We start from the raw sequence: 18,661 nt of genomic DNA, 5'->3' as shown, positions 1-18,661 counted from the left end.
GAGCCCTGCTGGATCAGGCCAAAGGCCCATCTAGTCCTGCATCCTGTTCTTGCCCTGACCAATCTGATGCCTCTGGGAAAGCCGAAAGCAGGACAAAATGCAACAGCACTTTCCTCACTTGTGATTGTCCAGCCACTGACAATCACAGGCACCTTGCCTCCGACAGTGGTGGTAAAACATAATCATCAAGGCTAGTAGCCGATAGCCATTGACATTAATATGCCTAATCTTTTTTTAAAGTCACCCACACCAATTACATTGGTGGCCAACGTTGCTTCCTGTATAGGAGCCATTTCCAGTTTAACTATGTGCTGCTCCTGTCTTTTGTCTGCCTTAATCTTCAGCTTCATTTGATGTCCATAAGTTCTAGCATTATGGGAGAGGGAGAAAAACTTTCCTCTATTCACTGCCATGCATACCTTTCTCCTCTTCTGTCATGGGCTTCTGGACTTTATTTCAGTGCACAGTCCCGTATCTTTGCTCGAAACCTGAAATGCAGGAACCAAGTAGTGGAAGTGTCTTACGTGGACTGAAGTTTCCTCCATCATTCTAACCATAACGTTTAACTTCTGTTTCCCACCTCCTCAACATAGCCCAACCATCTTTCGGTATCATCGCAGGAGAAAGTTCCCAGGGGAGTAAAACAGCAACAACTTCCCGTACAGAATCTGTGCCTCAAGTGATTAAAGTAGTTTAGAGGATCTGGCCTGAGCAGAAGCTGACTGTCCAATCCAGATAGGATTTGGCCCATTCAAGAAAAATAATGAAAGAAAGAGACATTTGAAAACTGAATAACGAGCAAGATCTGTGCCATAGTGGCGGATGTTTGCCCCAAGTTTGGAAGCAGCCATTGTACCTGTATGGCCTGGGCACGTGGCAAATGTGTAGAGGGTGCCAGGATATGTATGAGAACTGCAGCCACGCTATGGAAGGGCTTAATTGGGCTGGAAACAGAGGTGGGTGTCGAGGGCTCAGGAGAGGCTTTAAGCAAAAAGGCAGATTAATTACATTATGGGCAAGCAGCGCTGGGAACACAGAGCTGAAATCCAAGCAAAGCTGTTAATACCCTTAATGGGGGGAAACATGTGCCAGTTAGCACACCCTCTCTCCTCCCCTCCCACTCCCCACATCCAACACCAGAATGTATATATCCAGTGTCCTATAGCTGCAGACACACCACAGAGTTAAAGCACAGACCTGGCTCCAACAACCCTGGGCACTGGAGTTTGTTAAAGGGCTCTGGGAATTGTAGGTAAACTGTGAGGGGTACACCATGGTTCCCAGGATTCTTGGGAAGAAGCCGTGTACTTTATAAAGGACTGGCACTCAGAAGCAAGATTGCTATTAGCATATATAAAGAGGATGGTGTGCCTGAACAATAAAAACTTTTGGAGGTTTGATATCCTTGTAACAAAAATGTATATATATTAAAAAAAAGGCCAAGGAAGACAGCTCTCACTCCAGGAGGCGTGGGATCCCCTTATGTTGCAGTTCTCTGAGCTCATTTACCCCAAAACGCTGACTTCTTCCAAGTTAAGTGCGATCTTGATCACAAGACATGACAGGCAGAAATGCTCCCGGCAGCAACACCCTGCAGGAACAGCAAAAGCCACCACACAGGACAAGGCAAGAGAAATGTAAAAGTGACTTTTAATATAAATATATAGATACATTTGAACAGCTGACACCAGCAAAAAGGGAGGCCCAGGACTTCCACTGCTTACACGTTTGTTGTTCCACGTCTTGGCCAACAGATACCTGTCTGCTGGGAACAGAGGGGACCTCTGAACTGAGACTGGGCTGCACAGGCAAGGCAGCCCTGGACACCCCCTTTAGGAAAGTGCTCTCCAGCCAAATGGGACAAAACACGCCTACCTCCAAAAAGCCCATCTCCACAAGGAAAAGAATAGTGCAGAAGTATATTCAGGATATGACCTTGTGAATGGCAAGAGCATATACCACCCCTTCCCCAACCTGGTGACCTCCGGCTGTTTTGGACCACAACTCCCATCAGGGCTGATGGCATCGTTACCCCTAAACATCTGGAGAGCACCAGGTTGAGGAAGGCTGCCACAGACCCCCTCTCACTGGCAAAAGAGTGGATGGAGGGTGCTCCATTTATCATCAGGTCCAAACCAGCTCCCCTGCCAGCTGATCCTGGTGGGTGGAAAGCATGTCTGGAAGGGCATTTGACTGGGAAATGACCTACCCATGGGGAAATGCTGTACGTTGGAGGCATAAGATGTCAAAAACCCTGCAGAGAAGTGGACAGCAGACGGAACTTAAGTGACTGCTGTTATCCATGCAAAGGGTAACCTGGAGGACTTGAACTTCTAGGGCAGAGAATTATATAATTGCCAAATAAATATACTGTAGCACCCACCTGCAGCCAGTATAGATCCCTAAGGTGTCCAAGCTCACCGGCGACAGCTGTGCTCCCACTCGATCAGGTACATAGAGTGCTGCAGGATGGGGGAAGGCTAGGACAAGAGTGCTGATGTCATTTCACATCCACACGCACTACCTTTGGCACTCTCTGGGACACTAGTCACTCGGCAAGGATGCTGTAAGCAGCTGGGTGTACTGGTGCCTTTCTTACTGGAATAAGGAAGCAGGGAGGGGGCGGCTTTGAGATATTACCCCTAGGGAAAGTTTCTTGGGTGGTACAGGATGGGGAAGGACCATGGCTCAGTGGGCGAGCATCTGCTTTGCATGCAGAAGGTCCAAGGTCCCATCCTGATCATCTCCAGTGAGGGCTGAGGGAGACTCCCTAGCTGAAACCCCGGAGAGCTGCTGCCAGTCAGTGTGGGCAATAGTACAAGGCAGCTTCCTATGTTCCTAGCATGAAGGGCTGGGGAGCAATGGAGACGGACACAAGGGGCAGTATAGGCAGGAGGACAGGGCACCAGAGCTACTGCAAAGTGCCGGCTGGTAAAAGTAGGGCACACGGGGACAGGAAGAGCACCATTAGCCCAACCCAGCCTCTTTGAGCAGGGCAAGACACAAGGCAGGCAAGGCCATGGCATCCTGCCTCTTCCACCCAGAGGGCCTTGTGCCCCCGTCATCAGGACACGCTGAGCACCGCTGCCGACTGCCAGGCCTGATCCCAATTTCCCTGGTAGGCAGCGGTGCTGGGCCACTGGTCTGCACTGTGGTGGACAGGAGGGAGGGAGGCCTCCCACTGCTCCCTGGCTAGGCAAAGGGCACCAAAGCCAAGAGAGCCACAAGAGTCAGGCTGCCCACAAAGCTGGGCCGAGGGTGCCAGGCTTCCCCTCGCAAGGTCTCCTTGTTGGTCTCATCCATATCTGAAGCCCTGCCACTGCCGGCCAGCTGGGCCCGTGAGCTGCAGAGGTCGTGAAGGTTGCCTTGGAACTGGATCTTCCGGGACTCCTGCCGAAGCGACTCCCAGATTTTCGCTGCCTCCTCGGGGCACCTGGACAGAACCTGGGTGGCACAGGTGTGGAAGTCGTCCCAGGACCTGCAAGAAGAGGAATCCACATGAGGAGCAAGCAAGGCACCCACAAAAGCAGAAGCAGAAGCAGCAGGGAAGCTTCAGCTAGGCCTGGGGTGGGGAAGCGGTGGGCCTCCAACCCAAATCATCCCCATGCCAGAATGGTGAATGGCAGCCTTTGCCAACCTGGTGGACTCCAAGTGTTCTAGATGACAACTCTCATCAGACCAGCCTGGCTGTTGGGCACCTGGTTGGCTTAACCACATAGCTGATGGCTACAGACCTGCCCCTATGACTATGGTCGCTCTGCAGCAATCTTTAAGAACCACTGAGAGTCTGTGTGGGGTAGTGATTAGACTGCCAGGCTAAGACTGAGAGGAGCCAGATTCAAACCCCACTGAGCCATGATGTTGATTGGGTTGCATATTTCCAATGGGCATCTAGCTGGCTGAACTAGATGGGTCTTTGGTCTGATCCAGCAGGGGTCTTCTTATGTTCTTATCCTAAATCAGTCCCATTCTCTTAGCCCAATGTAGCTCAGAGGGATGTTCTGAGAATAAAATGGGGGTGGCCAGGGAAGGGAAGGGAAGGGGACTTTGTCCAGTGCTATGAACTCTTTGGAGAAAGAGCAAGGCAAAGATGTAAGAACATAAGAAAAGCCATCATGGGTCACAGCAAAGGCCTACCTGGTCCAGCAGGCAACCTATGGGAAACCCACAAGCAGGACAAGAGGGCAACAGTTGTCTCCTGCTGTTGTTTCCCAATAACTGGTGCTCTTCCCCTGAGGTTCTATATACCCACTGCCGTAGCTTAGCTGTGATATCAAGTGGCTGCAGTGTGGCATCCAGCCTCAGAGAGCTACAATTCCCAGAGTGGCTTAGCAATCCATCCCTCTTCCCAGGGAACTCTGGGAATTGTAGCTCTGAGAGGGGTCTCCTATCAGCTCTCAGCACCCTTAGCAAACTACCATTCCCAGGATTCTTTGTGGGGGGAACACCATGACTCTTAAAGGCGGTATGTGGCCATAGTATTATGTTCTATAAGGGAGCTTCCTGCTGTGACCCACTATGGGCATTCCTATCTGCAGGTACTTGGGAGAAGGACCCTGTACTCACTTGCAGATGACGTCCAGCTCCTGCTGCTCCTGGATGCTATCGTCATCCGGCTGCTGCTCCTGCTGTGCACTTTGAGCCATGCTGTCCCCGAGGCTGATGAGGCACTCAGCAAAACCTTTGTAGATGGTGTTGCACTTACTGCCGGCCACACTCACCGGCTCCTCAGACAGAACTGCAGAGGGAAACAAGCAACACTCAGCTTGTATCATCCCCAACACAGATGAGCAACCTGTGTCCCTAGGGTCACATACGGCTCGTACTTCGGTTCATGTGGCCTTCAGCATACCCTGAAGCAGGCCTCCCCAAACTTCGGCCCTCCAGATGTTTTGGACTACAATTCCCATCTTCCCCGACCACTGGTCCTGTTAGCTAGGGATCATGGGAGTTGTAGGCCAAAACATCTGGAGGGCCGCAGTTTGGGGATGCCTGCCCTGAAGCCACCTTGTTCCATCTCATCAGGCTTTCTCCCTCCCTTGCGACGCATTTCCTCCTTATTTTTGTCTGGCTTTTAAAAACATTTCCCGATATTTCTATGTACTTTTGGAACAAGTGGAAAGGGTGGCATGTTCCTTAGTGCAAAATAATTAGACATTTTCTTTTGGATTCTGCCCCTCAGTTTCATTGGTTTCCCCCCTGCTGTGAGAAAACAAATTTGCAGACTTTAGTCATGTTAGGTGTGCACACCTGTGGACTTTACATATAACACTAAAGTCAGAGAGGAGTTCTTGTAATAAGAATAAGAAAATGCTAATGACTACCTCTAATATCAAGGATTGGTTAACTTTACAATATAGTCAGCAAATGCTCATCTTAGAAAACCTCCTAAATATGGAAAGTCTGAAAAACAGGCAAATCTAATTAAATTTTAGACTGGTCAAATTGATTCAAAGCCAGATGACAAATCAGCTTTAAAAAACCCTCTTTAAATCACTAGGCAGCCCTCATAGTGCACCCATACTGGTTTAAAATATATATAGGTGCCAGTACCAGCAGTCACAGTAATTCTGACATTGCTGCCGTTGGGACCTCTTGTTAAGGTGCTAGTCTGACTGCACTCACACAGACACCCTCCATTAAAGCTGACTTGGACCAATCTTTTTTTTTAAAACATATTTTATATTAATTGTTTTATAAAACACAAACTTGCAAAAACATAGCAATACAAAAACATAAAAATACAAAAATACAAACATACCTAAATACATCTAACCAAACAAAACAAAAACATATCATCTTCAATCCATTTTTATATTCATTGTCTTTTGGCTTCCCCAATTCCCCATTAACTGATTTTCCTTTTTTACATACATCTGTAGCAGTTTCTATTTCATCTTTCTTACCCATCGTATAATCTCTTTAACTCTTCTTATTTTCAACTTTGTAACATCTACCAATTTTACTTCTTTTAGCCTCATATTTTCTCCCTATTGCCTTAACTTCTTTATTTCCCTAGATGTTCAGAATCCTAATTATCAAATACTTTCCCTATATATATTTTAAACCTCCTCCATTCTTTTTCCACTCTGTCACTTGTTTGGTCCCGGAGTCTTCCTGTCAGTTCTGCCAATTCCATATAATCCAGCATTTTCATTTGCCATTTTCATGGCAAATGACTTGGACCAATCTTGGCTGGGAGACACTTACCTTCTCAAGGCTGACAGAGAAAACACAGTAAGGTGTTTAGGTGTCCGCAAAGTAGAAAAATGATTAATATTTTAAGTGAGCTGGCCTAGTTCAGTCTGATGAAAACACACCCGTAGGCTGCCTCACTCCTCTGAACACACCAGCAGGAAAAGGAGCAGCCAGAAGATCTGAACAATGAAGCTGAGGATGATGGGATTCCCCTCGGAACCGGCACAGGTGCCCCCAAGAAGCTGATTAGCAATCTCTGAAACTGCTCTCAACTCAGATGACCTCTGGTCTAGGCAGACATAATGGGAACAGGCTGCATCAGGCCCAGAATGACAAAGGCCTCCAGTCCCCATCTGCACTATACATTTTTAAGTAGTATAATACCACTTTGAACAGTTGTGGCTTCCCCAAAGGAATCCTGGGAACTGTAGTTTGTTAAGGGTGCTGAGAGTGGTTAGGAGACATATATTCCCCTCACAGAGCTATAATTTCCAGACTTCCTTGGGAAGAGGAGGCGATTGTTAAACCACCCTGATAATTATTCAGAACTTTATCTTTTTGTTTGTGTGCAAGTACTAGGAGTGTGCTATCTGCCTATAGAAGGGCAGTAGGTTAAAGGACAGGGAACAGTTGTTTTGGGCAAAGTGCAGAAAATCAGTAGAAGGTTCAGCACCCCAAGGATCTCCACTTTCAGTTTAACAACAACAAAAGAAGTTTCTAGTCCTTAAGATGTTGAGTTATGCTCAGGAGTGTGGGGGCCATGCCTCATGAAGCCTGAAAAGCCAGAAAAAGAAGCTAGCCAAGCTGTATTTGCAATAATCAAAGAACAGGGATCTAGTGCCCTGCATACATTCTTGCCCTCCTGCCATTACCACTATGTCACTAGTAGTGCAACAACTACAGGCACATCTTAGCCAAACAGCAGCCAGACATCTTCTCATGCTGCCCAAGAAGACGGGACCAAGCACAGGGATGTAGATGAAGAGCAAATTTCAGACAAAAAGCAATTCACATGCTATGTTATATCACTTGTACAGAATGATAGAAACCTCAAGGGCTAGTAACCCGTGCCATCGTTTTAAATGCAAGATGCTCATGATTCTTAAAAGAAGCTGCTGTAAGAATCCAAACTTCCCCAGATTGCACATTAAAACATAAAAAGAGCCTGCTGGATCAGGCCAACAGCTCATCTCCCAGTGCCCAACCAGATGCCTATGAGAAACCCAAAAGCAGAACCTGAGTGCAATAGTGCTCTCCCCACTAAGGAGAACATTGGCACCGTGGCTATGGCTGCATGCAGATGATAGGGCATTTGCCATGCACGTTTACTGTAGAGTAACCTTGCAAGAGGCTGTGCAACAACCTTTGCTGGTCACCCAGGGCAACCCGCCAATTCAGGATGGGAAGTCTGTAGCACCCGCAGGTGGCAAGCCATATGTCAGTTTGAGCCCATAGTCCCACCATGAGATTAGCATTAATCAAATGAAAGTCACATTGCAACTCAAGGACTCTAATTATTTATTTAAAGACATTTTAACCTCTACATCCATGAGGTTGGCACAGAGCTACCAGTGTCACTCCAGATTTTTAGGGATCTTGGGCAAGATGCTCTCTGTGAGCCCATCACTTTGCTGCTGTCAATTGTCATTTGCCTGCCACTGGGCCCTATCCATACCCTTGCCCAGAATGAGAGGGCAAAGCAAGGAGGAGGAGGGGAGGTGGAACAGAACAGTCCGAACCCCAATGTTTGCAGAGGAAGACACTGGTGGAGCGTGAAAGATGACGAATAGCAAACTTTTAAAGTTTCTGTTCCATGGTCTCACCCAGATCATAGCTGCCAAGTTTTCCCTTTTCTCGCGAGGAAGCCTATTCAGCATGAGGGAAAATCCCTTAAAAAAAGGGATAACTTGGCAGCTATGACCCAGATTCAGAGGCACTGATTCATCTCCTTGCCAATTGTGCAAGGGACCAGGTGCATGTGCACTGATATAGCTCCCTTCCAAGGGCGCAAGGGAGCCTAGGTATACCTCTCCCCATCCCTACTCTAGGGATTAGTCAAATGTGGGATAAGCAGCCTCATATAACTAACATTTTTAAGTCTAATTAATGCATGAAGGGGTTAAGACCACAGAGTAAGCTGTCCTGCCAGGCTTATCTCATCTTGGGAGGGACTAGATAATCAATACTTTGTTCCTCTTCAGTCTACAGGATGAACTCAGCATGTGAAGAGGCCAAGATAGTTGTTCCAGATTAGCTGCATGGCTCTCAAAAGCCATTCTTGGGTTCCTATACCAATAATTTATTAACTTCCACCATCTTGGAACTAAACTACCAGTAAGTCTTACTGCCTGTGCAACTTTTCTGACTGATTTATGGGAAAAGCACATGAACACGACCTTTGAAGAGTCTGTAAGTAAACCAATTTTAAACTTACCAAATGTGTGGTCTTTTCCTATGCTGGGGGAAGACGGAAATTTTGGAACTCAGAAAGGCATGTTTTAAAGGTCTAACAACCTATACTTCCATGCTTTACTTTGCTGCATTTTTTGTTATTTTAAATCTCTGCTGGGGTTCTCTCATCAAAAAGTACTCGCCCCCCAACTTGGATCTTGGCATCCAGGAATTCTTCTTTATACCACCCCTTGAGCCTTCATAATACAGCAGATGATGATGATGATGATGATGATGATGATGATAAATGGTAACAGCTAGTTTTAGCCTCTTTTGTGGCTGTGTTGATAGGAAGTGCAGAGATCTAAATTCTAATCCTGCTTTCTCTCCCCCTCCACCCCCCAACCTTTGCATGAAGCTTGTAACTTAAAAAATGTGTGTGGGGAGAGGGAGTTTAGAGCATATGTTGTACGTACTGTGAATGCAGAAGGACTCAAGTTCAATCTAAGCATCTTTAGTTCAAAGCCTTTCAGGTAACAGAACTACCTTCTGCTTGTAAAGCATGTGGTTTGCCACTGGGTTATGACTCATTGGCTGGAAGGCTCAATGGCCTCACGGTAGAACGCAGTGCCATAAGCTACTTCTACTGTTCTTCTCGGTGAAGAACTGAAAGCCTAAATATTCCAGTGCCCATACGATTCAAAGCAATAAAATAATTATTTTGAACCCACAGATGGGCAGTGCCCTGAAGCAAGCTGAAGCTGCTGGTTTAGGCGGCAGATTTTGGGTGCCACTTGGGGGTGGGGGGAGAGAAATCTGATTTGTAGCAGAGTCTGCTGTGACATTCTCTCAATTGAGCCACATATAGACAAACAGGAGCTGAGTAAGGACACAGGTCCCACTTAAACCAATGATGGTTGTGCAGAGGAACATCTAAGCAGGTTGTGGCCCATGTTAATTAAAGAAAGAGAGTGGGGCTTGTCATAGGATTATTCATGTTAGGTATCAAAACATCTGATGGTGGCTCTTTTGAAACTCAAGTAACATGCCAACACATATATGTATCAAGTTGCTACTGAAACTATGTGGACTAAGTTTCCTGCTTTCCAAGCAACGAAAAGGACAACTGACTTTGGGACTTAGGCTGAAATCCTATATCCACATACTTGGGTAAAAGCCCCATAGGATTAACTTTTGAGTATAGGCCTGCACTGTTATTTACTTAGCAATCTACTGTCAATATCTCATTGAAATGAATGAAGGTAGGCTGTATCCATTAGCTTTAATTAACAGTCTATTGTTGAAACCTATTTCTAGCACCAGGATTCTGTACCGGAAAATTTCAAGCAAAGTCTAGAATCAACCAAAAGGATGGTAAACAGGATAAAGCATAAAAATAAAAAGCAACAGGAGCATATTTAAAGACATAACACAGATGGGCATAAATGCATAATGGATTTCCAGTTACAGAACTTGGGATTCTGGTTGAAATTTAGTAAAGGATTATTATGCTTGGTCCTGCAAGTATCTGGTGGTGGAAAGGAGACTCATTTGACACAATTTAAGCCTTTTGCACCAAGTCTGGAAGCCAAATTTCAGTGACTGAAATTCAGTAATAAAACCAGCTAATTCATGCTTCTCACTCTAAATCAGGAAGAGGTTCAATATGAGAAATAATATGTAAGGATCTGAACTTGGTGCTACAAGTATAGGTTGCAAATGTAAACATACTGCTCCAACCCCTAGTGGGGGGGGGGGGGTTTAAAGAAAACGAACTCCTTCCCTACCATTAGCATCCAAAGAAAAGTTTGCTGTGGGCTATGGAGGGCGGGAGATGCCATCCGTAGAACATTCTGTGGGTATACAAATACACAACAGGAATTTAGAACTATACCAAATCCAGCCAAAGAAAGCACTTTACATGAAGGAATACTCCATGTTTCCATACCCAAATGTTCTGGTACTTAATGGCTGAATTCTGCCATTTAACTTCCCCAAACATTGTGTTTTATCCAATAATTTCCCCAAATGTGTATTTCAATCAGGATGAGCAGCTGCAGCTTCCTGAAGCCACAAAAATGTCTACCAAACACTTCAATCCACCAGGAATTGCTGTTCGTTGCAACTTTCTGAAGAAATCTTTTTTAAACAAATTGCGTCTTTCATATGCTTCACAGCAATGAGAACTTCTGCTTGAGCAATCATCCATCCATAATAAATGCCCTGAATTCTTCTAGAGAGGACCTGGCTCTTCTCAACTGACACCAGGGATGGGAAATCCATGGCCTTCCAGAGATTATTGAGACTCCACCTCCTGCAAGACCCAGCGAGCTAGCATGACCTCTGGTCAGGGATGATGGTAGTGGTGCAATATATAGAGGGCCACAGGTTGCCCACCCCTGTCCCATAATCACAGGGTCAGAAGGCCCCTACAGTCAACACTGCTGAATAAATATTCCATCTCTCTCTCTCTCTCTCTCTCTCTCTCTCTCTCTCACTCACTCACACACACACACACACACACACACCACAAACAATGTCAGCTTGTAGAATGGGGAGCCTGTGGCCCTCCAGGCGCTGTTGGATTCCACTTGCCATTAACCCCAGTGGGTAATGGAATGGTAATGGGATGATGGGAGCTACTAGAGTCCAACAACATCTGGAGAGCCACAGGCTCCCCATCCCCTGTTTTAAAACTTGTTGGTATAGTGCAGTGCATGAGCATCTTCTTCTATATGGGCTTACCTTCTATGGACCATGCACTGACTTCTAGGGTGTCTGTCTGCACAGCAAATCCCAAAGATGATGGTTCCTTAACATTGTACCACATTAATTGTATATGGAAAGGGAGGATGAGCTTGAAGTGTGTGTTACCTTTGTGGTCTGAAGCGTACGGATAGCAGAGAAAGAGATGGGACCCCTCTGTGGGCAACAGGAAAAAGGAGAAAGCTGTACAAATTCCACCCCCCCTTAAAATATAGGTCCCTTTCCAATCAAGAGACAGGCATAGAAAGGGGGGCAGAAAAAATGAAAGTAGCCAAAGGTGGAAGAAGGCAATTGTTGCTGAGATTGCATTCATGTCTGCTTCTTTCTTTGTTGCCACCTATTTATTCATACCAGTTCCTGAGCAACACTTGGAAGAAAAATCCCTTTTTAGATATCTCAGAGGCTGCTGACTCTATAAAGGGCTGAGAGAGCTCCTTCACGGCTTGTCCAGATCTTATTAGGAGGAATAATGAAAGAAAAGATGACCCAGTGGCCCCATAATAGAATAGATACATACTCGATGCTCATGAGCGTAATATTAAAACGTCTTTTTTAAAAAGGGAGGATGGAACTACAGAATACTCCTTCTCTAACACACACACACTTATGGCATAGCTACACCACAGACTTAACACTGATTTAATTGTCATCTCCTCTCCTGAGAGAGCACTGAATTTTTAACTTCTGGGAGGAGAGAGGCTAGGTATCTCAACCTTGGAATTTTCTGTGCTCTCACCAAAACTACAGTTCCCAGGATTCTTCAGAGGGAACCATGACATTTAAATCTGGTGTGTATACTCTCTCTCACTCTCTCTCTCTCTCTCTCTCTCTCACTCTCTCTTACAGAGAGAAAGATATTTGAGGTGTAGATAGAGGTGGACAGATCTATTGTTTCTCTTATTTTCTCCCTTTTTTCCTAATCTTAAATTCAACTCCCCGTACTTCGACATCAGTTTGTGAATTTTGTTTAAGCCCTCATGAAAAGTCACCAGTGTTTTAGTGCACATTATCCTGATTTGTGTATATACAATTTCCCCTAGAAACATGTTTTTGCAAGCAATTATCCCATTTGTATTTGTTTTTCACTCGGTTATAGATTTTATGCACATTTTACTCTAGAATATAGATTTCTGTGGACACTACTTGGCTGGAGGGCTGCATCACAAAATTTGGAGAAGTGCAATTTTAGAAGGATGGCTACGCTGCAGTTTGAGTATTATTTCAGAAAGTGTGAATTAAGTAGATTCACGTGAAAATGCCAAGCAAATTTCTCGCCCTTCCACTGTGTACTACTACTACTACTAATTTATTATTTGTAACCTGCCCATCTGACTGGGTTGCCCCAGCCACTCTGGGCGGCTTACACATAGGAAAACATTAAACCTTAAAAAGCTTCCCTATACAGGGCTGCCTTCAGATGTTTCCTAAATGTTATATAATTACACATCTCCTTAACATCTGATGGGAGGGCGTTCCACAGAGTGGGCGCCACTACCAATAAGGCCTGGTTCCCTGTAACCTCACTTCTCACAGTGTGGGAACTGCCAGAAGGCCCTCGGTGCTGGATCTCAATGTCCGGGCTGGATGATGGGGGTGGAGACACTCCTTCAGATATACTGGGCCAAGGCTGTTTAGGGCTTTAGAGATCAGCACCACCAACACTTTGAATTGTGCTCAGAAACATACTGGGAGCCAATGTAGGTCTTTCAGGACAGGTGTTATGTGTTATATGCCCACATATTAACCAACTGGAACAAGGTGAGTCAACAAATCACAGATTTGTAAAGCTTCCTAATTGCCTCACTGCCAGTTGGTCACTGGGAACATTGCCCTGACGTTGGGGAGGGGGCAGAACAAGAGCGTACTCAGTCTCAAATGTCAGCTGCACTGCAAATCCTCATTCATTCTTGTCCTTTCCAAACTGATACTGCCACACGCCAGGCTGGGCAAAAACCAGAGTGCCACTATGGCAGGGCCAGAAGACAGATTGACAGCACACAACTAGGCATATATACTCAGAAGTAAGTACTGTTGAACTCAGGTAAATGTCTATAGGATCACAGCCTAAGAGCATAACCAAAACAAGGTGTGAAATATTCCATGAATGGTTATGCCAGCTTTTGCTAACTATTTCTGATTATTTCAAATAATCAACTACAGTACAACAGATGTTCAGCTTTGCATGCTGAAGGCCTGGTGTTCAGTCCCTTAGCAGATCTCCAGCTAAAAGGGTCAGGTAGAACAGACAACCAGCCTGGGATCCTGAAGATCAGCTACCAGAATACACAACAAAGCAGCTAAATTAACAGACTGGAAGCCAGGAGATCAGGGTTCAAACCCTTGCTCAGTCCATGAGGTCTCCTGGGTGATGCTGATGAAATGGGAAGAAAGGATGGAACAAAAATAGCACATCATAATATGGCAGCTTCATGTATTCCAAGTAAGACCATCAGTCCATCTAACTCAGAATTTTGTGCACCAGGGATTCCCAATCTATTCCCCACATGGACTACCTGAAAATTGCTGAGGACCTTGGCAGACCACTTAAGGGTTTTTTTCTGACAATTGTAGCAACTATAATGTGCTGTGCTAGGTGCTTTGTGATCTTTTATTGTATTTTTATCGCTTCTTTCTTATATTGCATTTTATTGCATTACAATTTGCATTCCATGGAATTCAGATGGTAATACAATATAAGAAACAAAGAATCAATAAAACATGATTAAAGATAATGCTGCAGACTACCTGAATGAAGTTTGAATACATGGACCAGCTTGGGAACCCCTGGACTACACTCGGGGTTACACTCTGAGGTCTCTTTCAGCCCCACCTGGGGATGCCAAGGAGTCAGCCTGAGACCTTCTGGATGCAAAGCAGATGCTCTAATCACTGAGCTACAGCCTTTCCCCTAATGATAATGCTAGGCTAGAGGAACAAACAAAGGATTGTAATTAACTTACTTTTACTCAGGGTAGATGCACTGAAACAAACAGCCCTAACATCAGTAATGTTCATTAATTTTAACAGGTCTAGACGTGTGGAAGGCAACGTACTTTGCAATACAGTCAGAATCAGACTTTTGTCTCTTGCTGGAATTGTTGCCTCCCCCCCCCCCCATCCACAGATACATCACCTCAACTGAGGGCACATTGGGGTCACTCACTGTCTTTTCAACGTCAGGAAATAACTCTATGCCAGTTATGCCAAACTCAACTGAAACACCACGATTCAAGCCACAATGAAAACTCCATCCATCTGAAAAGACGTTGCCAAGCTGAGCTAAAGACAGCTCCAACTCCACCAGTAAACCCCCAGGGGATCCATTCTGGGAAACTGCATGGCAATGTGGTCCCCTCTTGCTCCAGATTCCAGATTAACAAGGACACCCTGGCTGCTTCTCTCTCTCACACACACTCATTAAAAGTGCTGCCACAACAAACCTGTTAGTCTTTTAAGGGGCCATTAGACTTTCTTTTATGCTTGCTGTAGCAGACTGGCACAGCTACCACCCCCACCCCCCAGAACAAATTCAAAATACCAGTCCACCCATAGGAAGGCATTTGAAAAAGGGGGGAAGGAAAAAGGAAATAAATTCAACCCCCTTTTCTCCACCTTGATCATGCCAAAAAGGGGGGGGGGAGTGCTTTCAATATGTGAAGCAATCTGTATTAGAAATATTGGATTGTACCCAAGCAAGTTATACTCCTAGTAGACACATTGAGATTGATGGACCTAAGTCATGTCAGTTAATTCCAGTAAGTCTACTCTGCGTAGGGGTAACACTGGATACAACCCACAATGTAGGATTCCACATCCTTTGTTTGCCAACGTGACAGAGGATGCAGCTGTGCCAAACTTCTCCAACCTGGTGCTCCCCCAGATGTTCATTGGATTCCAACTCCCACCTGCCCCGCATGGTCAGAGATGATGGGAGTTGTAGTCCAACAACATCTGAAAGGCACTAGGTTGGAGAAGGCTGGTCCATACCACCAGAAAACCGACCGGTTGCTGGAGATCGTGGTGCTGAAGAAAAGGCACCCCGGGAGAGGGCTTCCTTCCATAGGAGCGTGCAGGGTTTCTAAGGAGCAGGAGAATAAACTGGCGAGCCAGAGGTCTCTCCCGACTGGCCTGGCAACGCACCCGGGGTTTGAGCGGAGGATCGGAACGCTGGTCTCCGGTGTTCACACACTTAGGAGAAGGCGCGCACGGCGCCTCCATTCATAGCATGCAGAGCAGACCGCAGACAGGAAGCAGGGAGATCCTCCTGGCGCGGAGCCCTGGGCTGGGGGAGGGAGAGAGGCAGTCTAAAGCGCTCCGAGCTTTGCAGGGCAGGACTTGGGAGGCCAATGTTCTTGGTCCTATTTAGCAGGATGAGCTGAGGGTCCCGCAAACGCAGCGGGGCTTACATCCTTAAGTAATGCACTTTTGCCATTAAATCGCAAAATAGATGCACCGCTGTTTGCACAGGCTGCAACCACAAGATCGCCAAGCCCAGTTTGGCTGCAGAGCCAAGCAGCGGCATCTTCACGAACACTTGTCACAGAATTGTAGAGTTCGCAGGGACTCCAAGGGTCATCTAGTCAAACCCCCTGCAATGCAGGAATCTCAACAAAACCATACAAGACAGATGGCCATCCAATCTCTGCTTAGAAACCCCCGAGGAAGGAGAGTCTGCCGCCTCTCATGGGAGTCTGCTCCACTGTCAAACAGCTCATACTGTGTCAGTAAGTTCTTCCTGATGTTTAGTCGGAATTCCCTTTCTTGTAACTTGAATCCATTTGTTTGGGTCCTAGCCTCCGGAGCAACAGAAAACAAGCTTGTTCCATCCTTCCTGTGGCAGCCCTTTAGATATTTGAAAATAGCTATAATATTTCCTCTGTCTCCTTTTCTCCAGGCTAAACATACCCAACTCCCTCAAACGTTCCTCATAAGTCTTGGTTTCTAGACCCATTATCATCTTGGTCACCCTCCCTTGCACATGTTCCAGCTTGTCAATATCCTTCTTAAATTGTGGTGCCCAGAACTGAACACAGTATTCCAGGTGTGGACTCACCAAGGCAGAATAGAGCGGTCCTATGACTTCTCTTGTTCGAGACACTATACTTCTGTTGATACAGCCTAGAATAGCATTAGCCTTTTTTGCTGCTGCATCACACTGGGGATGCAGACCAGATTGTGGTCTACTAAAACCCCTAGTTTCTTTCCGAATGTCCTGCTGGCAATCCAGGTGTCCCCCGCCTTATAACTGTGCAAATTGTTCTTCCTGCCTAAGTGTAGAACCTGACATTTGTCCCTATGGAAAATAATTTTGTTCGTTTTGGCCTCGTTCTTTCATCGCGAGCATCACACACACGTGCAGCCCAAGCAGATACGCGCCCACTGGGACACAAGCCCCGCTCCCGAACTATCAAGCAGGCGCAGCGAGGCTCGCGGTCTTCCTTTGCTCGAAACACTTTGCACGCCTCTTTCCTGTCCCCTTGGCACGCTCCTCCACGCGCCGGGCTGCCCTCTCCCCCTACCCCTTACACTCATGGCAGCTTGCACACTCAACTCCCTCGTTTGCCTCTTGCACTCCCGTTGCACACTCGCCGCCCTGCTTAGACACGAGCACACACCCCGCACACCCCGAGTCTCGGATACTCACCCAAGTGCAGCGGGAGCAACAGCGCCAAGGACCCTAGCAGCGCCCCGCAGCCCATGGTGGTGCCGGCACCCAACCCCAGCGGCAGCAGTTGCTCAGTGCTGAGCCAGGCGGGAGAGCAAGAGGGTTGGCTCCCTGCAAGAAGCCGAGCGGCGCCAGGCGCCTCCCCTCTCGGCCCGCGCCCCGCCCCTCGGATCCGGCCCGCGGAGCTTCGCCTCGCGGCCTCTAGGAGCGGGCCGGCGTGGAACTGCTCCGCGCACCCGCCCTTTGCTGAGCGCCTTGTTGGTCTGCCCCACGTCCACTCCGAGCGCGCGCGCGCGCGGAGACCTGGAGCAAACTCTTCTCAAAAGGTAGGGATCCGTGCAAGTTCCTGGTGTCGTCCTGCACTGCAGCTCGTAAGGAACTGAATTTTTCTCTCTCTCTTGCCTCACCTTATCGTCTCTAGCCCCGCCGGATCCGCAGTGCGGTGGCTGCCCGGTCGGAAAGCTGGTAAAAAGTCGCTCTTCCCTCAACCCTCGAAGCGGCTGGACGCAGATGGAGGAGAGAAAGAGGCGGCGGCGGCGGCAGCAACAACAACTAGGGCGCTGGCATTGCTTAGATCAGGGAGCAGCAAATAGCCCGACGACCTAGCACCACCAAAATAACGGCCAAGTTCAGGCAACCTATTTTAACATTTGGAGCAGAAAACCCTGCAAGCACCTCTCCTCTTCCTAGCCGTAAAAACCGGTTTTAGGTTGTACTCCGAGTAAGGTAAAGGTAAAGGGACCCCTGACCATTAGGTCCAGTCGTGACAGACTCTGGGGTTGCGGCACTCATCTCGCGTTATTGGCCGAGGTAGCGTAGCCAGCATACAGCTTCCAGGTCATGTGGCCAGCATGACAAAGCCGCTTCTGGCAAACCAGAGCAGCACAGGGAAACACCGTTTACCTTCCCGCTGTAGTGGTACCTATTTATCTACTTGCACTTTGACGTGCTTTCAAACTGCTAGGTTGGCAGGAGCTGGGACAGAGCAACGGGAGCTCACCCCATTCAAACCACCGACCTTCTGATCGGCAAGCCCTAGGCTCTGTGGTTTAACCCACAGAGCCACCCGTGTCCCATACTCTGAGTAGACCTGTTGAAATTAATGGGTCTGAATTAGTCGTGTCTATTAACTTCAATGTGTTCCTCTGAGTGAGTAGAACTTAGCTGGTTACAACCATTAATAACAAATAAAATAGCTAATAATTAGTTGCCTAGGCAGCCACCCTACACAGTAGGGTGATTTTGAACCTAAATGGATTTAGGCAGGGGGACTGACCAGTGCAGAGGAAGGCAGGGAGACAATAGGTTGCCTTCAATGTAGCGCTAAGGCCATGGAGTTCCATCAACACAAGGATTTTTCTTGCAGATTGGAACCTCTTTCCCCACCCCCACCCCAGTGTGCCCCCAAATCTATTTTTTGGTATGGTATCCTCCCAACCCTCCAGAGCAGGGTATGGTCAGGAGAGAACGTGGGGGAGGAGAGAGGGAATTCCCATTGCTCTAGCAGAAATCATTGTGCTGGCTCCCGCTAGTGCAGTAAGTTACTTGAACTTGGCCTAAACATTATGTGAAACCAGAGTCAATGACAACCAGAGCCACATGATCTGGGCAAAAGTGTGCCCAAGTGTCCACTCCTAGTCC

The 18,661-nt window shown here is 47.0% G+C and overlaps 1 protein-coding gene across 1 annotated transcript; it reads right to left on the bottom strand.

The window, feature by feature from the left end:
* Window positions 1-1,632: 1,632 nt before the first annotated feature.
* On the bottom strand, window positions 1,633-17,100 carry NRN1L (neuritin 1 like). Its single transcript, XM_088671061.1, has 3 exons — window positions 17,000-17,100; window positions 4,567-4,738; window positions 1,633-3,478 (listed from the first exon to the last, which is right to left on the bottom strand). The coding sequence occupies exons 1-3, from the start codon at window positions 17,052-17,054 to the stop codon at window positions 3,193-3,195; spliced, it is 513 nt and encodes a 170-aa protein (XP_088527187.1). The 5' UTR covers window positions 17,055-17,100; the 3' UTR covers window positions 1,633-3,192.
* Window positions 17,101-18,661: the final 1,561 nt, after the last annotated feature.

This window comes from Zootoca vivipara, chromosome 6, assembly GCF_965207765.1.
Source record: "Zootoca vivipara chromosome 6, rZooViv2.hap1.1, whole genome shotgun sequence".
NCBI lineage: Eukaryota > Metazoa > Chordata > Lepidosauria > Squamata > Lacertidae > Zootoca > Zootoca vivipara.
The sequence above is the reverse complement of the archived record's forward strand: the minus strand, read 5'-3'. Positions and strand labels throughout refer to the sequence as shown.